This window comes from Ceratotherium simum, chromosome 17 (genome assembly GCF_057802395.1).
Source record: "Ceratotherium simum simum isolate JZ-2026a chromosome 17, ASM5780239v1, whole genome shotgun sequence".
Taxonomy (NCBI): domain Eukaryota; kingdom Metazoa; phylum Chordata; class Mammalia; order Perissodactyla; family Rhinocerotidae; genus Ceratotherium; species Ceratotherium simum.
The window spans coordinates 9,643,107-9,670,109 of NC_141916.1; the positions used below are offsets into that span (position 1 = coordinate 9,643,107).

General features: G+C 37.2%; 1 protein-coding gene across 2 annotated transcripts in view; it reads right to left on the bottom strand.

Moving 5' to 3' along the window:
* Positions 1-27,003, bottom strand: part of SLC16A7 (solute carrier family 16 member 7) — a 171,233-nt gene that overhangs the window by 38,388 nt on the left and 105,842 nt on the right. For both annotated transcript variants that reach the window (XM_087442099.1, XM_087442100.1), the window contains exon 4: positions 26,650-26,893. In XM_087442099.1, the coding sequence (XP_087298225.1) occupies positions 26,650-26,863 (214 nt within the window). In that variant the 5' untranslated portion in view covers positions 26,864-26,893. The remainder of the gene's footprint in view (positions 1-26,649; positions 26,894-27,003) is intronic.

Below are 27,003 nucleotides of genomic sequence, written 5' to 3' on the forward strand. Positions count from 1 at the left end.
ATAGAACTCTTATTCCCCATGAACTGGTGTAAAGCAGCTTACTTCTAATGGCTGCGATGCATCATAAATTCAAAATAAATTAGCGGCCATTACGCCACAGGCTCCCCATCATTTGTATTACAAATGATGCTTAGACACCAGGCATTACTTGAACCACCTTTTATGTGAGGAGTGATATTGATATTCTTCAGTCAGAGCACATTAAAGTGATCCGATGAAATATACCGACTTCAGGAAGGATATGGCACGTTATGCTTGTAATGAGAATATTAGTTAGGTTTCCTCGTAGCAAAAAGCATTTCTTCCATTATAAAAACTATGTTTTTGAGGTAGAAATTAAATGTCTCAAATCAAAATGACTTTTCAGGAAGCTCCTAGTGGTATACTATTTACACCTTCGCTGCCTGCCACCTACAACACAAAGCACAGAGGGAGCGTTCAAAATGTATTCCCGAGCTATAAAAGACAATTTTGCTTTCATTTTTGTATCACGTTTTAAATTCTTTTCGAGATGATTTAATTATACAGGAAATGCATTGGGCTTTATTGTTGGTGTCATAGAAAAGAAAACTTCAAGCTGAATTTTAAGAAACTAGAAGGCAATGCACGAATGTATGAATTTACAGCAACATGTGAGGATTTTTAAAAAATATAAACCTAATGAAACAATTTTTCTTAACATCTTCATAATTTTTCTTTTGAATATAACATTTGAACAATATCTAATTACATAAATAAAATAAAGAATTTAAAAAGAAAAGAATTATAATTATCTAATTATCATTGAAGTCCCCAGATCCACAACATCAAATATAATCTTAAGGGAATTTTAGGAATATTTGTGACTCTAACCTGAACCTCCCAGGTTATTCTGTGGATTCCCTCTATTGCCAGAAAGTCAGGTTTGAAGTGCGACACTCCACAGCATTTGCACATTGAGGGTGTAAAGTCACCACTAAAATATGTTTGTTCACCTCCCAGAGCCCTTCTTGTGTCTCCCTTGTCTTGGCCACTTCAGGGATCTTTTTCACATACCAGTGAGAATGAACTGCATACTTTTTCAACAAAGACATTTAAAAAGTGATCTCGTATGTCAACTCTTATAGAAATCACCTCTTCATCTAACACCCTGTCTTTTGCAAAATTGTTGTTGGCAGGAGGGGGTGAGGAGGCCTAGAGCCGACCAGGCCAGAAGTCCAACTGGATCCAGCTCCAGCATGCGGTCATTTTAAAGCGTGACTGGGCGATGAATTTATATGAAGGGAGGGGTCAGTATGGAAAGCCAGTTCAACTGTTATGAAGGCCCTTATAAAGCAGCAGAAAAATAAGAACCTTGGTTAGTCGAGAAAATTAAGAAATAAAACAGAAAGAAGTTAAAATTCCCTGAGAAAGGCAAAAGTATGAAGTTAAAAGTCACATAGTATGCCTTAGTCATATGCGGTCTTCTTCCTGTGTGTAGCGCCCTCCCATACACCTGCTTTGGTTTATTTCCTTTAGAACCCACAAAGATTCAGGAACCATTATATTTTCTGCCATAAGGACTACAAATTACAACACTTTTAAGTATACTGCACACAATGAGGCTTTTCTCCATATTTACACATATATTTGCACAGCATCTTTTCAGTGTACAAAGACCTTCATTCTCTTGTTTATCCCATTTGAATTCTCAAAACAATCTGTGATGCATAACTATCACTTTTTTAGTGATATAAATATCACTCAAAAATCATTATTTTACAGTGGACCAAACAGATTCTCACACTGGTTCAAGGGTCTGCCTAGGATCGCGCAGCTCCCAGGGGTGGAGATGAGGTTTGATCCTGTCTACTACCTCTGGGTGAAAGCCTCATTACGAGATGCCACAGTATCATGAAATAATATTTGCTTATATTTTAGAAGAGCAGGGCTCTGTCATTTTTGGAGCACTTTCTCTTCTGGGTGTGGGTCACACGACCTCTGTGGAAGGAGCCACCAGCTGCATTATAAGGACATTACAGATGAGGAAGTCAGGCTCAGAGAGTCTAGGTGACATGCATGAGGGTCACGTGGCTAACCAATGGTGAAGTAAAGACTAGAATCTGGTCTTTTTATTGTAAATCCAAAGTTCTTAGACAGCCAATGAACTCGAGGATTTGAAAAAGCAGAGATAAAAGGCAATGGCTCTTATATCTGGGATCTTAGCCTGCTGTCAAACACTTCAAAGCACTGAGCCTGGGGCTACGAGGCTCTGCTTTCCTATGCACCAGTCCTGTGATCCTTCGCCAGCTATTAACCTTTCTGAACTTCATTTCTGTAATATAGAAACTGATGATCATATCCTTCCCCAAACTCAAAGGTGTTTAAAATTCAAATGAGGTAATATATATTAAAGAATGTTATAAACTTTAAAGTGCCACCCAAATATAAAATGTTACCATTTTTTGTCACTTAATTTACGATTTTCTGAAAAAGTCTTAAGGGTCGTTTCTTAATTGATCCATAAATTTTGAAAATACATAGGAATAAAATGTAAAACTCTAAGCATGTTTGAGCTTGAATATTTTGTTTAATTTAATTTGCAGTATGCATTATTAACTAATTATTACAAAAAAGGAGTTAGACCAGGCAAAAAGAAAAAAAAGACACTTGGCATTAAAATATTTAGGACCTGTCCCAGCAGAAATTTAATAAACCTATTTGCTTCAGATTACATTTTCATGATTGCTTATTTTGTGGGGTGGTATATTTTCCTCCCCTTTTGTTTCTGATCTATTAAAAAGCTCTCTATGGGTCTTGGGATATGCATGAGAAGGCTGGATGGATAAACATAGCTGTAGATAAGAATAGGTGGTAAAGAGACTTGAGAGTCTGAAACTTCCTTAAATTTATTAGAGTCTATATTTTAGTGGAATAGAATATTACTAAACCGTTCCATTCCAAAAAGCAAGTATTTCAAGAGACAGTCACTGAGCATACAAAAGCCACCTGGAGTCTGAATACATCTCAAAATAAATTAGGAAAAGAAAAAATAGAATAGATGGACTTTGCCCAATTACTCAGGCAAAATGTTCTCTGTAATATGGCCACCAATCGAGTCCTCCTCAGCTAAGTCATTCCCTGTGCCTTTTGGAGACTTCCTTTGTTTATTAAATAATACTGCTTTTTGCTTTACCAATATTTTACTCAGCTGCAACTACATAACAGTAAGTCTAATACATATTTATATGCTAACATATCTAATTGCCACACTTAAAATATATTTATAAACTAGCACAGGAAATAGGGGAAAATTTGGAAATGCCAGCAGTTTTATCATTTTGGGAGTTGGGTTTCCTAGTTATTTCTAATTCTAGAGAGCCGTATCTTTCAGAGAAGACATAAGATTATTCATGTGGATGGGACTAGATGAAGAGCTCTTTTTGGTAGATGGTGCTGACAGAGAGATATGCCTGAGTAAGTGTCAGAGGGTTTTTTCCTTTTGTATTAGGGATCCCAAAGAACACCGACAGCAATAAGGCAAGGTGGTAGCAATAAGCGGTGTGGACACCTGCAAGGTAGGGCTTCAATAATTCCTGCTAGATCTTGAACTAACGGTCGAGAATCTCCATCCTGAAAATTCAATCTGGATTCCCACAATGCAATGATAGAATAATCATCGTGATGACCCGAGCTGCCATGGGGACAGGATTTGACTGTGCCAGCAAGACTGAAATATCTACAAGTAGTTGGGTCATAACTGACCTCTGTGTAGACACGGATGAGTCTTTTTGCAAATGTGAAAGGTTGCAGGTCACCTACTTCAACTAAAGTAGATCCCCAATAATTATGAATAATTTGAAAGAATGAATCTCTTCCTAGAACTACTTTTAACTTTTCCACAGAGGTAGGCAACCGGATAGCACTATCCAGGCAGCAAAGTCAGCTAAGATGTCAGCAAGCCTCGTTGTGCTATTTGGAAGCTGTGTTTACTTTTACGGAACTGTCATTCTGTGCTCAGATGCCTCCTTTCAAAGGGCAAGTTTCAGTGACAAATAACAACTTGGTCTAGGCGAAAAATTAATGAAACTAATCTGTTGACAAGGTGAGGATCCATTCCTTTATTATGTAATCATTTTAAAAACCACGAAAGCACACAATTAGTAAAACCTTCTATCTATATAACTCTTCAACTATACTAGAATAAAGGAAAAAAGTTGGGCCTCTTGTACAGAAGGTGAGTCTTAAAAGCCTTAATGTTCACAAGTAATTAAAGAATTAAGGCTATAAAATTATAATCAAATGAGAGCAATGAAAATGTTGAATGAATAATGATATGAGAATTAGTAGATGACATTTAATAAAGAGAGAAACCAAAGAGAGAGACAGAGAGACTGCAAGAGAGGACACCATTTTTCCAGACAAATTATTTTTCTTTTTTTGTCACAGGAGACTTACATGAAATAAGAAATCATAAAGAGATGATGGAGAAGAAAAGGAAATACTCACCTGGCCGCCTGGTAAACAACGTAGTGAGCTACCAATAGATGCCCTCACCTTCTACAGATTCTATGAAATTTTGAAGATTTTAAAAATAAGCTCAATATTAAGAAGAAGTGACTTTAAGGGAAAAAGTGGATAATTACGAACTTAATTATCCAAACCATGCAGAGGCATGATTAATGAGAACACGTTGAGTATCCAGTGATGATATGTATGGGGCAGGACTTTCACCCAACTTAATGACACCACTAATAATCTGAAGTGGAAAAGTATTTTGCAATTTTTAATTGACAAAAATGAATTATAAGATTAAAGTTTAGACAAATGGGAAAAATAATCTCAGACAAATACCTACTACAAATATCTAGGATGCCTACCTATTAGATATTTCTCTATTTCAGAAGATGGTAAACTTTCAGAATTTCTAAGTTTCTATTTTCCTGTATAATAGAAAAAGAAAAGCACACTACTATGTATAGAACTGTGTACCCTTTCAGGGGGAAATATGGCTGAATATCATCCCCTAGGTCTCATAGTGTGGCATTCATTATCTAGAACATGGTTCGATGACAGGTTCTTAGTCTTGAAAGCTCAAATGCTATTTTTGTCAGTTATCTGAAAGCATATCCATCTTCTCGAGGGCAAACTCATATCGACCATTTGCCATCCTAGTTCAAGCCATTATCATTTATTGACAGACTATTATACGCTGCCTAAGAGCTGCTCACAGCCATCAGGGCCATACTCTTGTGTGTAGCTATGAGGAGTATATGCAGTGGATGCCAACATGTCACTATAGGAAATATTTAGGAGCAGATCTAGAACTGAGTGAGTGTCCATGCTCTTTTATCTGGCCTAGTCTCATCATGCTTCAAATTCTTGTTCATCCTAATCACCCCAGAAGCGATTTTTCATACCCATGCTGCTCTATCAAATCTATCATCCAATATGCTCTACTTTCTACCTTTCCACTGTGCACTATGGAGTTCTCATTCTTTTGTTTGTTTGTTTTTTGCTGTTTTGGCTTTTTTGAGTGTTGTCGTTGTTCCATTACAAAACTGCTTTCATTGATACCCTTTCAATTGGGAAGTACTTCAAGGCCCAGGAGGCGGCATAAGTGTTCTCCTTGTTCTCTCTCAACTTCTAAACTCGCCCTCCATCTTTGCCCTTTCTTTATAAGTCTTTCTGCTTCTTTGAAGTTATTTCCATCAAGTTATAGCACCTTCTCCAACCACCTTCTTGCTATTATCTATTGGTACTTGAGTCTCTCACCCACTCACACTTTCACAGCTGGCTCTTGGCTAAGGGTCTATCTCTACTTCACTGCCAATCATCTCTCTTGAAGACATCAGTATACATGTCACTTCCCAGTTTCTTGACCTTTTTATTTCCCCTGATCTTTTGCCTGTCTTTCTCTTTTTTGTGGCATTCTACCTCAATGATGCACTGAATGGTCATAAGCTAGAATTTGTCATCAAACAATACGGCACTGCCTTCCCCTTTGGTTCAAATGTAAACATCCCCCTCACCAACTTGGACCTTGCATTTCACTTTTCTCACCTTTGGTATTAACAATTTCTTAGTCTCATCAAGGTTTCCAATCCACAGATGCTATTGCTCCCCTTCCAATCTCCCACATTTATCAAGTTCTCCTACATTTCTTTCCCTTGTAGAACTTAAACTGGATGGCTAACTCTCATAACACTGCTTTGAAAGCACCCTTGACTCATTTACTCCTTCCTCCATAATGTTCATCTGGAAAAATACCCAACCCAGGATGAATTCAAGCATATTCTCTTTCCCATACTTACATTAAAGACCTGAAAATTGCTGTAGGAAAATCACAGAACTGTACTGACTGGTGTCTTTAAATTATATGATCTCAAACTTCAAATGGAATCTCAACAGTGTCCCAGTACAGCTATATGATTTTCTAATAATCTAGCTTTCCCATTGTCTGAGATTTCACATACCACTCTCTGTGTCCTCAAAGCACCTATCCTCCCTCTTCTAGTACCCACCTCTCCACCACCAGCCAATGGTGAGACCAAAGAAGTCATCACCAGGGACTAACTCATCTTTCTGGGACTAAATACTCCACTCTACCTAAATATGCACTCTTATTCCTTCTCAATACAACATTTATATCCACTTCATATTTTCAATGATCTTGCTAACAGAACTGTGGTACTCAATATCAGTTGGCTAAAGTTCCTTCACCACTGGACAGTGTTTGGATAGATACTGACAAGTTTTGCCTCATGACCACTCCTTCTGAATATCATTCTTAATTAGATTAGTAAATGGATTTAGTATGATTACTATCGCAGTGTGGAGTTCCTTTCTTATGATTTAAGGTGACTTTGCATATCTCTATTCTGATCCATTTATGCACTGGAAATAAAGTATAAATCTCTGGACAACCTTATTTCCAAGTATTGTATCACACCAAAGTCCTAAATTTTTTTCAGATATGTAAGTAATGATTATTGAGTGATGAGTTTTTGGAGGAGTTGAATTGAGGGTGCTAGATCTTAGGACAGGAAACCAAGGCAGAGCACAACCTGTACCATCACAGCCAGCAACTCTGACAGCCTAAAGATGGAGGATCCAAGACTAGAAGTCAGATTGCCTGGTGCCCAGTTCTGCATCCTTTTGATTTTCAATGTTATTTACTAACTTGCTCACTATTAATAGAGTCATTAAAATCTAGGGGATCAGAAAGTGGCCAATAAGATTTTAGATCATGTAATTCAGTATACAGGGGAAGTGAGAATAGTGACAAGGTAGTATTAAACAAACAACAAACTGACTGTCAGAGTTCCTGAAATCAGTATCTTTCCCTCTCTTCCTTTTTCCCTACCTTTTCATTCCTTATCTTTTAAAGTGTAACATCTACTTAAAAGCCATATACTAATATGTCTACCAATCCATACCTAAAAACCTTATTCTGTCTTCAAAACAGTTCCAAATATTGATTTAAAAACACACACTTTGGTCAACTGAATATAGCCATTCTTTATATTCCAAAGACCTTTCCCAGAAGAGTTTCAAGTCGCTTTTATTTTCTACATGAATGTCACTGTAATTCAGGGTGGCATTCTGGTAATCCATAGGTCCAAGACAACCCAAATTAGCCACATATGCTCAGTCCTCACTATAAGGGAGATAACTTTAAACATGGTCAGGGGAAAAATGAGACTGAGGCAAAAAAACGCTTCTGAACTCCACCCACTAACTAATAGTGTTGATCTCTTCCTCGTATCTCAGACTTATTGGGATGGGTTAGTCCACATTCTTTCTGCGGTTTGCTGAGTCCACACTAAACACAATGTGGCAATTTGAGTCACCTCTCTAAAAGGAAAGATTATGTTTTGAACAGTGCCAAGTAAACTGTCAACACTCAAAAAATAAATTACAATAATAAGAAAGTGTGGGAGGCAGTTTAGAAAGAAAGAAGTGAAATGTCTAAAAGGCTAAGGGACTGATTTATGAGGGATGATTAAAAGAAAAAAAATGAGTAGCTTGGTCCAACAATACTAAGGAGGATGAGGGAATAACCGCTCATATTTTCAAAAGGCTTAGTTGAAAAGTAAAAGCATTTATTACTCACCAAGTAGGATACTAATAATAATCACTATATAAATGACGTTTCTTTAGTACAATTCTAAAAGTACATCTCACATATCTCCGAGTGTAATTAAGCAGTACAGAAATTATTTTAAATCCATAAAACATTTTTTTTGGTGGTGAAAATAATTTGACCAAGGAAAGTTATTTCTAATGGAAGAATGTTATGTACTATTTTTCATAGGAAAGATGGAGACTGACCTAGCAAGGGGACATAGTCCTGAAGGATGGCACCACAAAAGCCTGGAGGTACTGCTACTGCTCTCTGTATGGCTTTTGGGAAACTCATAACTTTATTAATCTGTTTTTTATCTGTAAAGTGGAGAAAACTTTCCTTCCTTTTTTAAAGGTCTATGAATTCATATAATGATAACTCAAAGTGTGAAATGTTTCTTTAAGTAACATTAAATTATATAGAGTTGGAAGTGGATTGTAGGTGTTTACTGATAATCTATACCGACAACATGACATCAAGACCCCATCAGCAACATTGTATCTATTTAGTTATGAATATGAGCAAAGAATTATGCCCTGTATCCCTGTGATTAAATATGGATGTGTTCTTGAGGGAAAGCATTCATTCAACAATATTTTTGGAGATATACTATTATTCTTTGGCCGTGGAATATCAATAGCTATCATTTTTTTGAGTAATATATTACATAGTAGGAAGTATATATCACAGTTTGCATAACTTATTTACTGGTATTTTCATAAACTAAAAATTTTCTATTATCACCTTCATTTCACAGGTAAAAAACTTATATGGGACTTCTTGTTACTGTTATACTTTTAGATGCAGAAATTCCACATGCATCTCAATTTTAAAGAAATTATTCTTAAAATACAAAAAACACCTCCACCATCTCTTTAAATATACTCAATGAAAATATTCTCATGACATCATTAACTAGTTAATAATGCTCTATATATTTCAATTACAGAGTCACATTTATGTCTTCAATTCTAGCCCTATTCTGTTTTGTATCTTGGCAAATCTCTCAGATATAAGCACCCAACTGGTTCCAGCAAGTCTACTAGAAATTCTATCATATAATAAGCACAACATATATTTAGTTGGGATATAATACATCAGATTAGCAAGTTCAATTATAATTCTTCCTTTCTTGTCTATAATTGCTATAAAAACCTCAAGATTAATCTCAAGAAAAATTTGAGATTTTTTTAAGCATATTGTTAATATTATCATTATTCTTATTCAATAACTTTATTTTTTTAATTTCCTTATAGACATATCCACCTGAAAAGTGATACTGGACTACGACAATAAGCTTAGCTTCCAGAGAAGACACTGATATGTTCTTTGGCTGGTGTGAAAGGTGAAACAGGAAGCTGGCTCACCACATTAATAAGGCTCTTTATTCCCCTGTCACCTAATCCTCAGCACGCGAACGAGAGATGGACACAAAAGCTGTATTCCACTGAGGATCTCTGAGAAGCTGCTCTGCACTTCCACAGCCTCGCAGGCTTTTTCGCTCTAAAGTTTTCTTGGAAAGTGTATGTTACTGCTTATGGAGCTGCTGCAGTATTTACAACACTAAAATCATATATAGAGAGATATTACATGTAATAGATGTTATGTATACATATATATTTTTTATCTCCACAATTCAATTTTTCATTGTTAGTTTTTATAAGCTGCATGCCTGTTTAGGAGTGAAAAGAGGATTTGTAATATATTCACTAACTATAAACAGGAAAGCACTTCTTAAATACGTGGAAAGAATGATAATGGAAATGAAAAAGCAATGCAAACAGGGGAACAACAGTAAAACAAGTATTGTTTTAGGACTTTGTAGTAGAAAGTAGCTGAAGGATCTTCTGAATTTATGAGTATTTCCTGCATATTTACACTGTGACCTCATAATAGCAGACAAAGTCATATTATACAATGCCTTGCACTCAGATATCCCACGTTTCCACACTTTACGTTATGGGAAGGAATTAATTTAGATTATGGTCTCTGTTGCCCTTCTGCTAAAATGCTGACTCTTTCTAAACATTTCAAATCCTCTCTGTCCTCCAGAAAGTCTTGCCATTCCCCTTTCCACCAACTATTTCTGTACCATTAAGGCTGTCTTTTATTTCTTTTCTCCCATAGTAGTTCATATCTCTCTTTTTAAAATGATCACAAAGATCTAATAATTTTTACTTCTTTTTCTTCCTAACTGGATTAAACTCCTTGTCAGCGGTTGTGTCTTTTTCGTCTTTGACATCAATATCTGGCATAATTCCTGGCTCATTGGAGGAGCTCAATACATGTTTATTAAATGAAAGAAAAAAGTAGCAATGAAGGAATTTGGGTTCTCAGAAAGTAAAGGCCCCTGAAAAATCACACCATTACTGAGTAGCATAGCCAGAAAGAGAATCCAGTCTTTCATGGCTTATTTTACGATTATTACAATAATTTTGATCATGATCCATTTATTCATTCTTTGAAAATATGAAGCACATACTATGTGCAAGGGCATATCTACCCACTGGGGATACAACAGTGAACAAAACAGAAAAAAAAAAAACAAATCCCTGCTCTCATAAGGTTTATATTCCAGTAGGGGGTTGAAGGTTTACCTTCTATACCTGCACTGTCCAATATGGTAGCCATTAGCCAACTGAAGCGTTTTAAATTTAAATTAATTAAAATGAAATACAATAAAAATTCAGTTCATTTCTCAAAATAACTTCATTTCAAGTGTTCAATGGCCACATGTGGCTAGCAGATAACATATATTGGACAATCAGATTTAAAGAACATTTCTATCATCACAGAAAGTTCTTTGGACAGTACCATTTTAATAAAAACTAAGTAATAGATAGTGATAAGTGCTATGGAGGGAAAAAAATAATGCAAAGGAGGAGGATAGAATTGTGTGGCTGTGATGTCGAAATTTTAGATAGGGTAGCTCTAGACGACCTCTCTGGGAAGGTGAATTTTGAGTAAGGATCTGAAAGAAGTGGGGGCACAGGGGTAGCGATTTATAAATTCAAGGGAATATCATTCTAGGTAAAGGGAAGAAAAGGTACAAACCCCTGAGATGAAAGTATGGCTGGCATATTCTAGGAACATTAGGTGGGCAGTGTAGCTAGGACAGAGTGAGCAAGAGGGAGAATAATTGGGTCAGCCAAGTAAAGGAGAGAGGAGATATTCTAGTAGATACAGAGTGAGATGGGCCTTGGGTGGGTTTGTACAGAGGATTGACAAGATTGGACTTGGGTCACAACAGGATTTCACTGGCAGCTGTATTCAGAAACAGGGACACCAAATCAAAAGCTACAATAATACCCTGGACTACAAATAATGGTGCCTTGAACCAGGTAGTGGCAGCAGAGGGAGTGAGAAGTGACCAAATGTTGAATTTATTAGAAGGTAGAACCAAAACATGCACTAATTGTGACTAAGAGAATAAAAGAGAGAAATCAAGGATGGCTCCAACCTTTTTGGCCTGATCAACAGGTTTCGGGGAGAATTTCAGGAGATCAGTTTTTGATAGGTTAAGTTAGAGATGCCTACTAGGCATCTGAGTGAAAATGTTGAAAGAAAGCTTTATATATAGGTCTAGAGTTTAGGAGAGATTGGGACTGGAGATCTACCTATAAATAACAGCTAAAGTCATGAGAAAGTACAAGTTACCTATGGAGCAAGTACATACAGAAAAGAGAAAAGATCCAAGAGCCAGCCTTTCCAACGCTGGTAGTTTATGGAGATAAAGAAACACCAAAAATAAATACTAAGAAGGCAGGGCTAATAGCATCAAAAGAAAAAACCCAAGTGTGGTCTTTTACAGGTAAAATTAAGAAAGTGTTTAATGGAAGATGGAGTGATCAACTACTCTATCAAATGCTGCTGAGAGGTCCAGAATAATGAAGACTGAGAAATGACCACTCAACTGATAACACAGACGTCACGAGAGATCTTGAAAACAGATCTTTGAGTAGTGAGAGCAAAAATCTGATTGGAATAGGGACAAAGAGATTGGGAATACAGAAATTAGAGATACTAAATATGGCAACGCGTTGAAGAAGTTTTGCTTAAAGGGAAGAAAATAAATAGCATTGTGACTGACAGGAAATAAGGATCTAGAGATTTTCTGTCTTGTTACCCCCCCCTCCAAGTTGGAAGATAAAATATCACATTTATATGAGCCTGTTGTAAGGGGAATTATTGGTAATGAAAGAGGGAGAAGAAAGAATTTCATCTGAAGTCAGGTCCTTCAACAGGTGAGCAGTGAAAGATGAGGCACATGAGTAAGGGTGGCCCTTCGCTGGGATGCAGACAGAGAGGAGAGAAGGTCAAGTCTACAAGCCTGATGTAAACAGCGGGGCAGTTCTTCTGATGATTGCAACTTTCTGAATGAAATAAGAATCAAAGTTATCACCTGGAATGATGAATGAAAGAGGAAATGACAGTGGATTTGAGGAATGAGGACTCAATGAGAAATCATCATCTCATACAATGGGGGAGAGACTGGGTTAGGGCAGCAGATAGAGGATAACCATGGCCGGACGACCAGCAGCTTAACGGCCCATTTGAGATTACTGATCATGAATTGAAAGAGACCAGTAAATCTGGCTGCATATTTTTCTTCAGTACATTCAGCTACACAATGAGCAGGGAGAGAGCCAGCTTTAACCGGCTCTGGTTTCATCAAAGGATACAGGAAAATGAGTGGTCTGTAAGCAAGTTGAAAATGTATGCAAGGAAGTGATAATCACTGACTCTGACATTTAACTGGGTAAGGAGGGTAAAGATGGCATGAGGGGAGCAGTGATAAACGTGGCAGTATCAACAGGTGGAGAGTACCACTGGGGTTGAGGATTAGTGGAATTGGGTACTGGAAGAAATGGGCTGGAAGACAGGACCTGGTGGTGGAGAGTAAGATATTAGAAAACTGAGATTCTGAAGGGTTTGAAAGTTATTGGTAATGAAAAGTTTAAGGATGTGAACATGGAGTTAGGGTCTCATTGGAGAGGGACTGGATGATGATGATGGTGATGATGATGATGATGGTGACTACTACTTCGTGCATTACTTTTTTATTACCATGAAGTGTCTGGGTTGGATCCGTACTTTCTTCCTATTTTGTAGAGAAGGCACTAAAGTTAGAGAAGATAGATAACATGCTTAAGGAGATATTGGAAACAGGACATTCCTAGGTCTATAACATAAGAAAATTCCAAACTAGGACAAATCTATTGTCCTTCCAATTCCGGGTTCTTTCGACAGTGATGCCATAATGAATTTGACGGAATATATGGCTGTTGCACATTATCCCAACCTGGAGATTAGGAAAGAAAAGGATGAGGTATAGTATAAGAAATTCTTACATTACTAAAAGAGAAAAGGGAACAGAAATATAAGCTTTAAAGTCAGACAGACTAAGGTCTGAGTCCTGTTGTCAATATTTCCTTGAAAGATTAACGTGCTATCTTATTCCTAGTAAATTCACAATTGAACAATCTCCAATAAGAGTGGATTGGTAAGGAATACATATTAAATACCTTTGTTTCCATTTATATCTAGATGTGTCATTCATGAATTTATCTAAACTTTATTTGATCCTGTTAAAAATTTGGTCTCATTCATTTTTTTTATTGGGATCATAAATTCTATTGGATTATCATTCCCTTATATTATAAAATTTATCTTTTTCAGGCTTCTCTTGGGCCCTACTTTTCCATCTCTCACTGCAATTCCAATATTGTGGAATTTAGTTAACACACCTATTCACATAATCCATACCCTTCAGGACTTCATATTGTTTTATTATATCTCTTCTTAGACTTCATATTTCCACCCTGTAAAGACAAAATCTGATTTGTCTGTCATGATAGAAGAGGTATTCTCTATTTCAAAAACAAACACAAACTCACAAATACATGTTTCTGATCATTTTAACTTTTCTGTTTTGAATTTTCTCTGGCTGCATTAGGTTACTGAGTATGGTGCTCATTTTGTGTTAAAATCTGTTCCAACATAATACACAGCAAAAGGTGATAAAGCACAATGGATACCCTGCTATTGCGATGGGTTTGTGGCTCATGCCTTCCCACCTCAGATACCTTTTCTCAGTCCATTGCATTGAAAAAGCAAGAAATAAGGGGAAGAAACCTAGAAGATGATAGAACATAAATCCTGGACTAAAAGTTAAAATATCTAATTTAGACAATGTTTAGAAGAAAGAGAGACAAAATGTGGTCAAAGTAATAGAAAGATGGATTTTTCCCCCCTGATTTCTATAATTCTTTTAGCTTGAAATCTAAGGCAAAGTTGGCATTATCATATGATCCTTTCTTTCCCTTCTTAATCCGTGTTTCCTAGCTTCCACACTGGAGATGCTATCCAGGCCTTTGGATAATTCTGAATTTTCAAAACACCTTAAATAAGCTCAATGCTAGAACATTACTTGAACATACGCAGGTTTAGAAGGTAAGTATGTTTGCCAGATAACTACATTCTTCTTTCTTATTGTGTTTAATTAGGTGAGATGAAACTAATTAGCAGAGAGTTCACAAATATATATTCATGAAAAGAACCATGAACATTTTCTTTGTAAGGAGTTGAAGCAGAGAGGTGTTAAGTAACTTGCCAGAACTACTCAGCGAGTAAGCGGCAGCGCTGGAATCTGGCCACAGCCAAATCCAAGCTCATGCCCTAAACCACTACTCCACTATGTTACACTACCACTAAAACAGAAAAGACAATAAAAGGACTTCTCTTCTTTAGGAATTTAGTAAAAAAGTAAAATCAGTTATTCATTTTTGAAAGTTTCTGGTATATTTTGGAATAAGAATGTATGTAGAGTTTTCACTTAAAAATCAGTGATGAAGCACTACAAAAGCATAAGTGAAATAAGACTGTTAATGGAAAAAGGAACACCTCAGAAAAAACATAGCAGTTATAGTCGGAAGGTCATGAATATTACATAAGTATCATTGAGGGTAAAACGAATATTCAAATGTTTAGCTAATCTAATTTGGGCCTTATTAAATTCATTCTGGTAAATATTTATGACTTACCTAAAGCAACAACAAAAAAAAATATTGTCTGAAACCAAACAGAAATTCAGTTTCTTTCTAAGATGTGTTTTTCTGCCTCTACTACTGACCCCCCAACGGAAAACGAATAACTGCCGAAAATATAGAAAAAAACAGAGCGTTTCTATTTTCAATTTTGCTGCTTCACAAGTGGATAGAAAAAATCAATATCTGATGATTATTCAACATTAACTGCTGTTTCAGTCATTAAACCTAAGAGAATAAAATTAGTCAAAGAGACAAAATAAGAGGTCACAAATATGAACTTAAAATACGAACTGAATAAAAACGTTTTCATTTTTTCTCCCAAATGCATATTCTGGAGTGTTTATAGTACACAGGGGCCAGGCTATCTTGTCAGGAAAAGTAGTTTCACAAGCACTCACGAATTGCCTCAAGCTTCTAGTTCAGTGGTTTTTGAACTAATATGGGAGCCAACTTGAAGGAGCAGAGGTTATGCGGCCCTTGGAAATTTTTATCCAGCTTCTAAAACACATCATGTTTGACTTAAGGAACACCTCTAAGTAATATTTTTCTACCCCATAAAGTTACTTAATATTATTTCTTGATAGGAGCAGTGTTCATGAGAAAGCCTTATAGTTCATTTTATCTGAGTTATCTCATTAAACTTGTTTTTCTTTATCTGAAAAGGCAAAATTAACTCTACATAGATATTTTACATACACAGTTGTGCATCACTTAACGATGGGGTTACATTCTGAGGAATGCGTTAATAGGCAATTTCATCATTGTGAAAACATCATACAGTGTACTTACATAAACCTAGATGGTACAGCCTACTACACACGTGGGCTATATGGTACTAATCTTATGGGACCGCCGTCCATAGGCAGTCCATCATTGACTGAAATGCTGTTATGCAGAGCATAACATAAACTAATCATGGAACACTCGGCGTACCCAAGAAGCATCTGGAAGGTTAATGACAACCTCTGAGTGTTCAAGGACACTCTAAATGAGCTATTAAAATTCAACCCTTTGCATATTTCTGATAGAGGGAAAAAAAGTTTGTCCCAGACAGCAAGAGACAGAGAATACAGAGAGGCTTTGAAAAGTTTCTCAATCTCTAGATCCATGTCCAACTCTTTGGAAGATGATAGAAATCTGCAATAATGAGACAGACCTCTGTTTCAAAAACAGTTTCTGTAGCCCAGTTCTTAACCAAAGGTCGAACGAGCAGCTGTCTGGTATTTGTGCCACATGGATTTCAAAATTGTCATTTCCACAGCACACATCATGTCATCTTCCCACTAACATCATGACAGCTTACACCAGTTGGGATAAAATCTCAAATATTTGAACTTACTGTATGATTTTTTTTTAGGACTAAAAAGATACTTTAAATGCTTTTGGTCTACAGATGGTCCTCATAGCTCTATATCAATGTAACTCATGGATATGAACGTTGGGTTACCTGATGGAAGTTTGGGAAAACTAAAAGAAACTCCAAATCACCTGCACACACTTAATATTTCTCTTTTGCTCCCTTTTGTTCATTATCTAGATTTCCCTCATATTCTTATTTACAGATTCTTTTTACTCATCCTCTGAAGAGAACAGATGAATGTGAAGTAGATCAGAGCTCTAGTTACTGGGTTTATTCCTTTTCAGCTTTCCAGGCAGGCAGGCTCATTCTTGGGGTGCTGAGAAAATATACAGGTGGCTTCCATTTGGTCCCCAGCATGAATCTCTAATCCAACCATTGATTGCATGATAGGTGAGGCCAAAGAAGAACTACACGAACCAACAGAATGCTATAGTCATCAAACATCCCTAGGGTATGCAGAGCACATTCTAATCAGAAGAATGCAAGGCTATGGAGTATCACTTTAGCATCCATCTTCGGAAATCTATCAAAGCTTCCAGAGAAGCTTTCCAAAGCTTTACACATAATGACCTCCTAGTGACTAGAAAGATTCTAACTGTAATTATTATTACTTTAAAAGCTTGAGAAAATTTTATTCCTTTAGTAAGAACTTCAGCAAAATCCAGGGTGGTAATCAATGTGTATCTACATAAATGCTAATTAGCTTTGTGATTGTGCAGGCTTATTCCATTCTCAAAAACAACAGATAAAACAAGTGTAATAAAAGCATTAGGTAACTCCAAATCTTTATAAAGCACAGGAAACAGTAATTCTATCAGAGAAAATCTATAGGTACAGGTGAGCCTCATTATCTTCAGATTCCAGGTCTGCGAACTTGCCTACTCACTAAATTTATTCATAACTTCCCAATCCAATACTCTCAGTGCTTTCACAGTCATTAACGGAGATGTGTGGGATGGGGAAAAACTGGAACCACCTGACATGCACATTTCCAAGTGAGGTCAACAAGGTGACACCCCACCTTCTTGTTTCAACTCTCATTCAGTAAACAAATGTCCTGTTCTCTCTCTATTTAGTGCCACATCTTCCACATATTGGTACTTTTTGTTGATAATTTTGCTGTTTAAAATGGCCTTCAATCACAGTGCTGAAGTGCTGGCTAGTGTTCCTAAGCACAAGAAGGCTGTGATGTGTGATTTTCTCTTATGGAGAAAATATATGTTACATAAGTTTCACTCAGGCATGTGTTACAGTGCTGTTTGCCATGAGTTCAATATTAATGAACCAACAATATATATTAAATAAGATGTCTTGAAACAGAAACACATATTAAACAAGGTTATGTATTGATTGGTGGATGGAAGTGTGACCAGAGGATTATAGGAACCTAACCCTATATTTCCGCTAGGAGCAGGAGTTCAGTATTCACTAATTCAATGTCCATGGCAATTTCATAGAACGTAACTAATGCAAATAATGAGAATTGACTGGAATTTAACACACTTTGGATCATAAATATGTTCCTAAAATAGAACAAAAGGAGGAAGAATACTCAGAGGCATGATCTTGGTGCCCTAGAAGGCCATCTTTGGCTTCTCTGCTCTTGTGTCTGCATGGACACAAAATATTTGCCCAGGTTCACTTCAGTGGATTTTAGGCCATCAACTACATCACTCTTCGTCATATATCAATCACAGTTCCCTCCTTTGGGCTACCAGAACTCTCTATAACTCTTCCCGTTTAGGGCTTTCACTTAGACTATTTCTTCTGCTTTGAATACTTTACTTCCTTTGATTAATGCTGCATCCTCATCCTTCAAGTTCAGCTCAGAGAAACATTTCCTGATCACTCAGCTATGAGATCTGTTTCCTTTTTACGCAGTTTCACAGTAACTACTGTGTTTCTTTACTCAAATGTATCATAACTGTAATTAAATACAGTTTAATGGTGAAAATAGCTATTTCATATCCTGTAAGCACAGCCTGAGTCTGATGGCTTGGTGTGGCTTTCCCAGAGTCAAGCCAGTAATTGGCAGACTGTGGATGCTCAATATATATTTGTAGGATAAATAAATGAATGAATGAAATCATATAAGGTTTTTTCCACAATGATGACACTGGATTACCTATGCACCCCCACCTCTGATGATCACAAACAATACTGGCGCAGTAATTGGGCAGAAGCAGAGTTTCTGCCACAGCCATGGGCCTCACTTAGGGTTAGATCCCTGAACCCCACCTCTGCAGTATGTAATTCTACCCAGCTGAGCAAATTCTTGCTCAAGGACAGCCATGTAGCTCAATCATTTAAAAACCAAAAGCTAAAGAAGAAAGCATTCAATAAGGATACAAAATTAACTCATAAAATATGAGGGAGGATCAAAAAACCAAGTCTGGCTGCTGCCTGCATTAGTGAGCTCGCCCTGCCATAACAAAGCATCACAGACTGGATGGCTTAAACAGCAGACATTTACTTCTCACAGTTCTGGAGGCTAGGAGGTCCAAGATCAAGGTGCCAGCCAATTTGATTCCTGGTGAGAGCTCTCTTCCTGTCTTGCAGACCAGCTGTCTTCGCGCTGCAACCTCATATGGCCTTTCCTTGGTATAGGCATGGAGAGAAAGAGATCTCTCTCTCTTCTTTTTATAAGGCCACCAATCCTACTGGATTAGGACCTCATCTTTATCACCTCATTTAACCTTAATTACCTCCTAAAAGCCCTACCTCCAAATACAGTGACAGTGAGGGTTAGGGTTTCAACATATGAATTTGGAGGGAGACAGCTCAGTCCACAGCACTGCCCAAATCACATTGGAAAACTGACTGCTCCAGGAGGCACCTCACCACTGCCGCCAATGGCCACATACCCCACAGCCTGTACCACAAAGCCCACTGACACTGAACACTGACACCACTTTGTGCTCCTTTTAGATCACAGATTATCTGTAACCACCTGATCTGAACGTGTTCCCTGAGGCATCTGTTTCTTCACATCAGTAGTTTCTGAATCAAACCTGGCCTTGCTACACTGGGCTGATGGGGCCCGGACACTCTAGGTGCAAGGAATTCTGAGAAAGTGAATTTTCTGGCTTTTTACCTGAGGAGGCAGGAAATCATGAAGTTGGGAAACCCCTAAACATAGGAAGGATTTTCAAAGGTATACAATGGCCCAAAAGAATGACCAGTGTCCACTCCACCACCCAAATAGTAGGAGGCGTAGGAGAAATGCCACAGCAGATAGGAGTAAAGGCCATGAAACTCTTTTAGAACTCACTATTGACCTATTTACTTCTTTCTTACCCTCTGTTTCCAGACTTTATCGGCACAGGTTGCTGTAGTCAGACGTACTATCTTCCTTGTTCTAATATTTGGTTTCATTCTATAATGACTAATATCAAGACCAACAATAGCAACAGGAACAACCACCATGCACCAAACACTAAAAATTCCTAAGCATGAAACTCAGTACTTATATACATTAAAATAATTTATTTCCAACAACAACCCTGAGCAGTAGGTATCATATGTGCGTATATATATATTTTGTGTGTTTTTACAGGTAAGGAAACTGAGGATCCAAGGTCAAATGCGTAACCCAAACAACAAAGTGGAAAAGTCCACATTTCATATCTGATATTTTGGAGCTCATTATTTTAATGGCAACGCACTATTGCCTATCCCTGGACTATTAAACCATTCATAAGCCCTCTTGAGATCCCCGGGCTTTCCATATCTAAGTTCCACTCAAGGGGCCAACTCATGTAAGATGCAATTGAGTCCTCTGGACGGCTACTAAGTATTATATTTCATTAGGTGATAGAGTTTCTAAGTACAGTAGAGAAATTTTCAGAATGCAAGGTTACCCATGAGTGATTAGTAAAAAATGACACAGGGTTTTATTCTTGGGAAATCATATATGAGTCTATTTAAAAAAGAGGAGAGTAGTGAACACTTGTTTTGTCTCTTCAGAAACTTTCCTCCCTCTGGGAACAGTGCCATCCTTCCTTTAGGAAACTGCTCCTTTCCCATCCCAAACACACAGTTCTACCCAGGTTGCCAGTGTTAGCCCCTCATTCACCCACTGCCTGCAGGGGCAGACGCAGAGTAGGCCAGATCCTAGCAATCTTCTCTAGAATTTGTCAAATTATAACTTAGTGAAGAGGGCCAGTCTCTCTCATGTCAAATTTGAGACCAAAATACAAGACTGAGATGCTGGTAATCACCTTCGCTGTGTTGGGGGGAGGATACCAAGACAAATAAATAAAGTCACCCCATTGCAAGAAGCAGAGGAGAGAGGAGAGACAGCAACGTGACAGACAAATAGAAATCACTGGTGCTGGTTGACCTGGGGGACACTGGTACCTGTGCTCCTCCTCTGATTTGTATGCAGGAACATTTCTCTTTAGACCTAGGGGGGTTTGAATCAGGTTTCTGTCATTTGCAACCAACAGACATCTGCATAAAATATGTAATGATATAGTAACATATTTTAGAGGAATTTTAAGCCAAAAATCAGGAAAGATATTCCTATTCTTGCCAGGCTGTGAATTAATAAGCAGGTTCTTTTTATAAGTCAGTAAGTGAAATATTCACTATCTAAAGCACACATATCAAAAAGGATTTCAATAAAGTTTCTTAAATTTCTTCTGCTGAAAATAACATTTAGTAATAATTCAATACTATTTGGACTGGATTGTCAGCCTTCTGTAGAGAAAATATCTCCTGGAATAGCTTCAAAGGCCTAAGCATCCTTGCAATCTGCCCTTGATCCCTGCCTCCTTCCATCCCTGTCTTGGGAGGGACAAAGAGACCTCTAATCATGGAAAGCTCCATGGACATGATATGATCCCGCTTCTGCCCCTTGAAGTACCTGTCTCTCACATTTATTCCCATGAAAACTGGCAATGGAGGTTTCCACTTACAACTCCTTCTTCATTTGAGATACTGAAGACTTCCTGTTCTCTAACAGAGATCTGAAGAAGTAGCACACGTACAAACCTTCTCGTGACATGACATGAGCTAAATGGCTAAGGGAATCCCATACTCTGTTCTAGTTCCCACTCATAATTTACATAATTTATATTGTAGTTACACAATAATCTAAGCCTCCATGTTTGTATCAATCATTAAAGTCTAAGTTGTTCTGTATAACAAACCACAGAAGCTTAATAAAATTTTCTTTTTAACTCATTCAAAGTATGAGGTGGGCAAAAGATCTTCCCCTTGTGGCCATGTCATAAGGAATAAGGTTGCTGTAGAGGGAAGAGGGAAATGGAAGATGCATGCCAGCTGGAACCACCTTGTCCAGGTGGCCAGGGATGACGTACATCCTTCCACTCACAGCTCATTGGTCAGAACAAGTCTCTTAGCCTCAACTTAAGTGTAAGGAAGCTGGGAAATATACAGGAGCGTTTGGATATATGGTGAGCATAATGGTTTCTGCCACACTGTGCCATATTTCCTAGGAAAACTTTACCAGTATCTATGTTCATGAATGGAAAAAAAAATCTTCCATGGAGTGGGTATAAGAAGTACACAGCCTGCTTGCATAGGACTGTCCAAGTACACTCAGTACTTTCTAGTTTTTGTAAAGCTAAGATATAAAGCTTACATCTGGTTTTGTAAAGCTAGAGAAAGCTCTAGGTATCTCAAACACAGGCATGGAATGAACTTCTTTTTTTATATTATTGCTGCTAAGGTACAGCCCTAATAACTTATTTTGACAGTCTCTTTCATTCTGCAAAATATTTAGAGCACAAAGTGAAATAATTTAGTGAGCTTCTTTAGACTTAGAACAGAAAAATACACACTGTATATTACGGCCACAAACCTCCTACACCTAACAGCTTTTGCTTCTTGGTCTGCAGTAAAATAGGCCCAGTGGTCTAATGCTTGGTGTAAAGTAGTCTATCATAAATCTATCACTCTTACTTAAGCACCATTGGCAGTCACTGCTCCCATGAAACAGAAGAGCAAGTTACCATGGAGACAAGGCCAACTCTCTTCTCCAGAACGGCTGATTCTTCCAAGTCGTCACAGACATTACCAGAAAAATAGCATGAAGTACTCACAGAGGCTGGCAGCCCCCAATCCGTACTCAGTAACTGTGTTGCTAACCATGTTCACATTATCTTTTGATAGAGTAACAAAGACTAACACTGCACTAGAAGATAATCCTATGTAATCACTGTTTACAAAATAAATCCCTATATCCAACTAAATGATGTGGAAAGTTTAAATTGCAATATGTTTTCTACCTCTACTTAGTGCTTTATTAATGGGGTGACCACTCTGCTTGACCTATTTGCTGAAATTCGTTGGCGCTCCAAGAGAACATATGGATGGCCAGATGGGTTGCTGTAATTTAATGCCATTATTCTAAGAATGAAGTAAGGGATAAACATAATTTGCATTCTTTTCCATCCTTCCTGTATACCTTTTATTAGTTTCATTTTCAATTCAGACATCAGAAGGGAAGATAATATCTTGCTACCAAGGCCCAACTAATTACTACAAGAGACTTCAGCCCTGACACCACAGGCCAGGCCTCCGAACACACTCCATCTTACCCAGTGACCCCACCATGTGATTAATAGGTTGAGAGCTAAGCCCTAATGAGTATGTCAGATCTTCGATGGTCTCTAGGCTAATGTAATTAGCATTATGTTGAGCAGAGCATTTCAGTTACTTGGTAAAGACTCATTATACTTCATAGCCAACTATATATCTTTTTGCTTTATGGTCTTTGAATTTATTTTAAATCATCAACCTAAAAGGCCTCTATAAATAGAGATCTTTCAAATATTAGGGGAAAATTTAAATATTTTTAAATCAAATATTGATTTTCTTCTACAACAGTGAATCCCTGTGTAGTACATGAAATGAAGTGGTTTTCAGAGATGCTTGTTGGAACGAAGTTTCTGGACTCTCCCAACAGAAATTCTGATAAAAGGGAGATTGGGATAAGACCCAGGACTATGCATTTTTAACAAGAGACTCATGATTCAGCAGCAGAAAATGTGAGGACCATACTTGAAAAAATACTGCCACTTGAGTAACAGGACCAGTATGTGTGTCTCAGATTAATTGAATCTATCAGACATTTGTTCTAGTTATGATGTTTCTGAAATAAATTATCTGCACATAAGGGGAATTATTTTCACATTGAGACTACAGTTTTAAATGTGCCAATTATTTCTTGTTAAAGATTAAAAACTAATTATCAAGATAAGACGTGGATGAAATTTCTAACGAACCATGTAAGCGTGTGAGTTCTCCAGTCAACAGTGGACATAGCAGGTAGTAGTAACATTTCTATCCAGTAGGCCGTGGGTCTGGAATTGCTTTTCCACTTTCAAGAGAAAGACCAAAGGGTAGCAGAATTTCTGCAATTCCTCACTTTTTTCCATGGCCAGAGATGACTTACAAAATGTCTCAGCCCTAGTGACTAAGGCCTCTAAGCAATATTCCAATTACCTCCTTGGATCTCACCTAGATATTACCATCATCCATCACTACATACTAAGTATTTTCATGTGTCTAGCATTGCTTTCTTGAATCAACCAGATACAAAATCCCTGTTGATCTTTTAGACATACTTGATCTATTACCCTAAATATTTTAAGACAGTTTTTTCCAAACTGATAACTATTTTACCAAACTACCATTTTCTCGATGAACTTCAAAAGAGTTCTCTTTTGTGCTTTTTGACATTTATACTATATGTGTTAAAAATAGGAAAATAAGAGCATGAATAAAATGAAAACACTTTAACGATAAACATATATTATAGATATTTACTTCTTATAATTTTATACTGAGATTTAACGGTTTGAGAAAAGTAATTATACCATTCTTCATTCTAAGCCTCCTTTTAGATGCAGCCAGGGGGTGGAAGGCTGTTAAATGACCACGGCAAGTCTATGAACACATCCTGCTTTCAGGGGATGGAGAACGATTTTTGGGTATCAAGCTCTGTCTGAGACTCACTGGATGCTACCCTATTCCACTTCTTCCTCCATGAAGCCTGCATTTCCCAGCAACCTTGGCCTCTGCCTCTAGGTAGGGCAGTATAAGAGTTCTGACCAGTGGAATGTGTGCAGAAATGTTTATCCCTTCCAGCCTGGCCTCTAAAATATCACACATGATCTTTCATGCTGTCTGCATTCATTCTCTGTCCAGCTGGATGGAGCAGATTTATGCGGACACTGCAAAGCCTTAGATGATGGCATAGCCACTAGACGAAACACTGCTTGAGCAAGAAATAAACTTGTATTCCCTTAAGGAATTGAGACTTTGCGGTTGTTTGCTTAAAACTAATAAAGTCAACTAAGACTTAACTAAAAAGTTATACAAATATTTGTCTTGCTTATGAGTTAGTTAACTACCTACTCAACAGAAAATTATAAATATATAGGACCTGAAGTCCAAATTCAATAGACTTATACGAATTCACTAGAGGAATTCGTTTCATTTGTATTCAAGAAGGAAAAAAACTATGTGTGTTAACAGCACATTTTGGAGCTCAGGACAAGACGACTTTGTGTGTTGCTCTAGCAAAGCTTTATTCAAGAACACCTGATCCACGGGATAGAGGAACAAGACCAGGTGCACAATATCTACTGTTTCTATAGTCATCAGAAAAGACACAGTTAACAACCCTGAAAGCAACTGTCCAAAGGAGAATCTCAGAAAGTGTTTTAGAAGCAGAATTTTTCATTAACATACCCAAATAGCATTTTAAAGATACCTTTTGGTACTGGAACAAAAATACATCATTTAACCTAACCAAAAAGGTAAAGGAGACATATACTGGATGAATGCAAAATCGCTGACATACAGAAAGTAGAAAACACACGCACACACACAAGATTATTGGAGGATCCAATTTTTGCCTTGGTAGTACAATAAAGAGACAATATCCTAACAAATAATTATAATGTCACTAACAAATGACTTTGGTGGGGGTAGCACCTGAATCAGGTCTGTAGAATGCCTGGCTTAGATCTGGCTCTGTCACTTTCTAGGGGCAAAGAGAGAAAGGCAGAAGAGCACAGCAATTAAATGTTTGGGGTCTAAATTGCTATTTGCCACTAAAGAGCTGTTTGACTTGGGAAAACTATTTCATCTCTCTATTTTGCCAGCTATAGAATGGAGAGAAGACAACTTACTTCACAGATTGTTAAGAAGCTTAGGTCATATGACACATAGCAAGCATTTACAGAGGTCTTAGCTGAAAGTAAATACTGATAAATATTGGATATTACTCCTCATGGTACAACTCCATCACTATAGGCCATATTATCCTCACCTGTAAAATAAGAAATTGCACTAGATGATTTGTATGATTTCTTTAAGTGCTTGTATTCTGAGTCTATACCTGTCTCTTAAAATCAAATAATCAGTTGAAAAATGAAAACTCTAAAATACAAATATTTTAAGTAATGACTTAAAAAGTCTGTAAGACAGTCTGGTCTGCTGCTGAGATTGATTTAAAGAAGACAGGTGACATAATGCACTAATAAGTCCAACTTTTTTTTAACATTCAGAAGTGATATGGTACTTTGATTTATTCATTATCCCTATGAATGATACCTCATTTGAACATGGAATGTAATAAGATAATTGTCACACAACCATTTAAATAAATAATGTCATATTTAATGAGTACTGTAGAGATAAGGAATTATTTGAGTCACACAAACCTGAATGGATCCAGAAGGTACATGACAACACTCCATTTTAGCAGCTTAGGGTGAAGTACTTTCTAGGCTTATAGACTGTCCACAACTTGAGTTTCTTTCTCATTCAGAAGAAGGCATTTCTACCAACTGTAGCAATAGTAGGAAATGATACTAACACTATAGTATAGACTTTATTCCAAGTTAAATGGAAAGGTGCCTCCCTTGGAAATTCCACCATTTAGTAAATCTCATTCAAATAAACACTCTAGTAAAACTCAGAATGAAGTGAAGCATTCAAGATGTTGAATCACTAAAATCGTTAAAAATTCAATTCTAATTATACTTTCGGTTGATTTTAAGTGACTACAATATGAAAACAAAGCTTTACTATACCAAGACACCACATGTAAAACATTGTGGCATGAAGGAATTGTTTTCTTAACCCAGAATTTTATTTATTCCAAAGAACCTTACCTCCTGCGTACATAACAGCCAGTATAATAGATGATATCCATGCTATTTCACTGTAGGTAGTGTTGAATATCTGTTGAATTTCTTTGAAGAATACCGTGATGGCTTTGGGGAACGCGTACGAAAATCCAATGGAGATAAAAGCTGCTCCAACCACTATCCATCCCCATCCTCCATCAGGAGGTGGATATGATGGAGGACCCACTGGTGGTGGCATTTCTGCTCCTCTATTTGAAATTCAAGTAACCTATATTAAAAAAATGAAATAATGGTTTAAACCATATTTCCATTTTCATATATTATTCTTGATAGTCATCAAAATACTATTTTCCAGGTATAACTACAACTATATAGTCT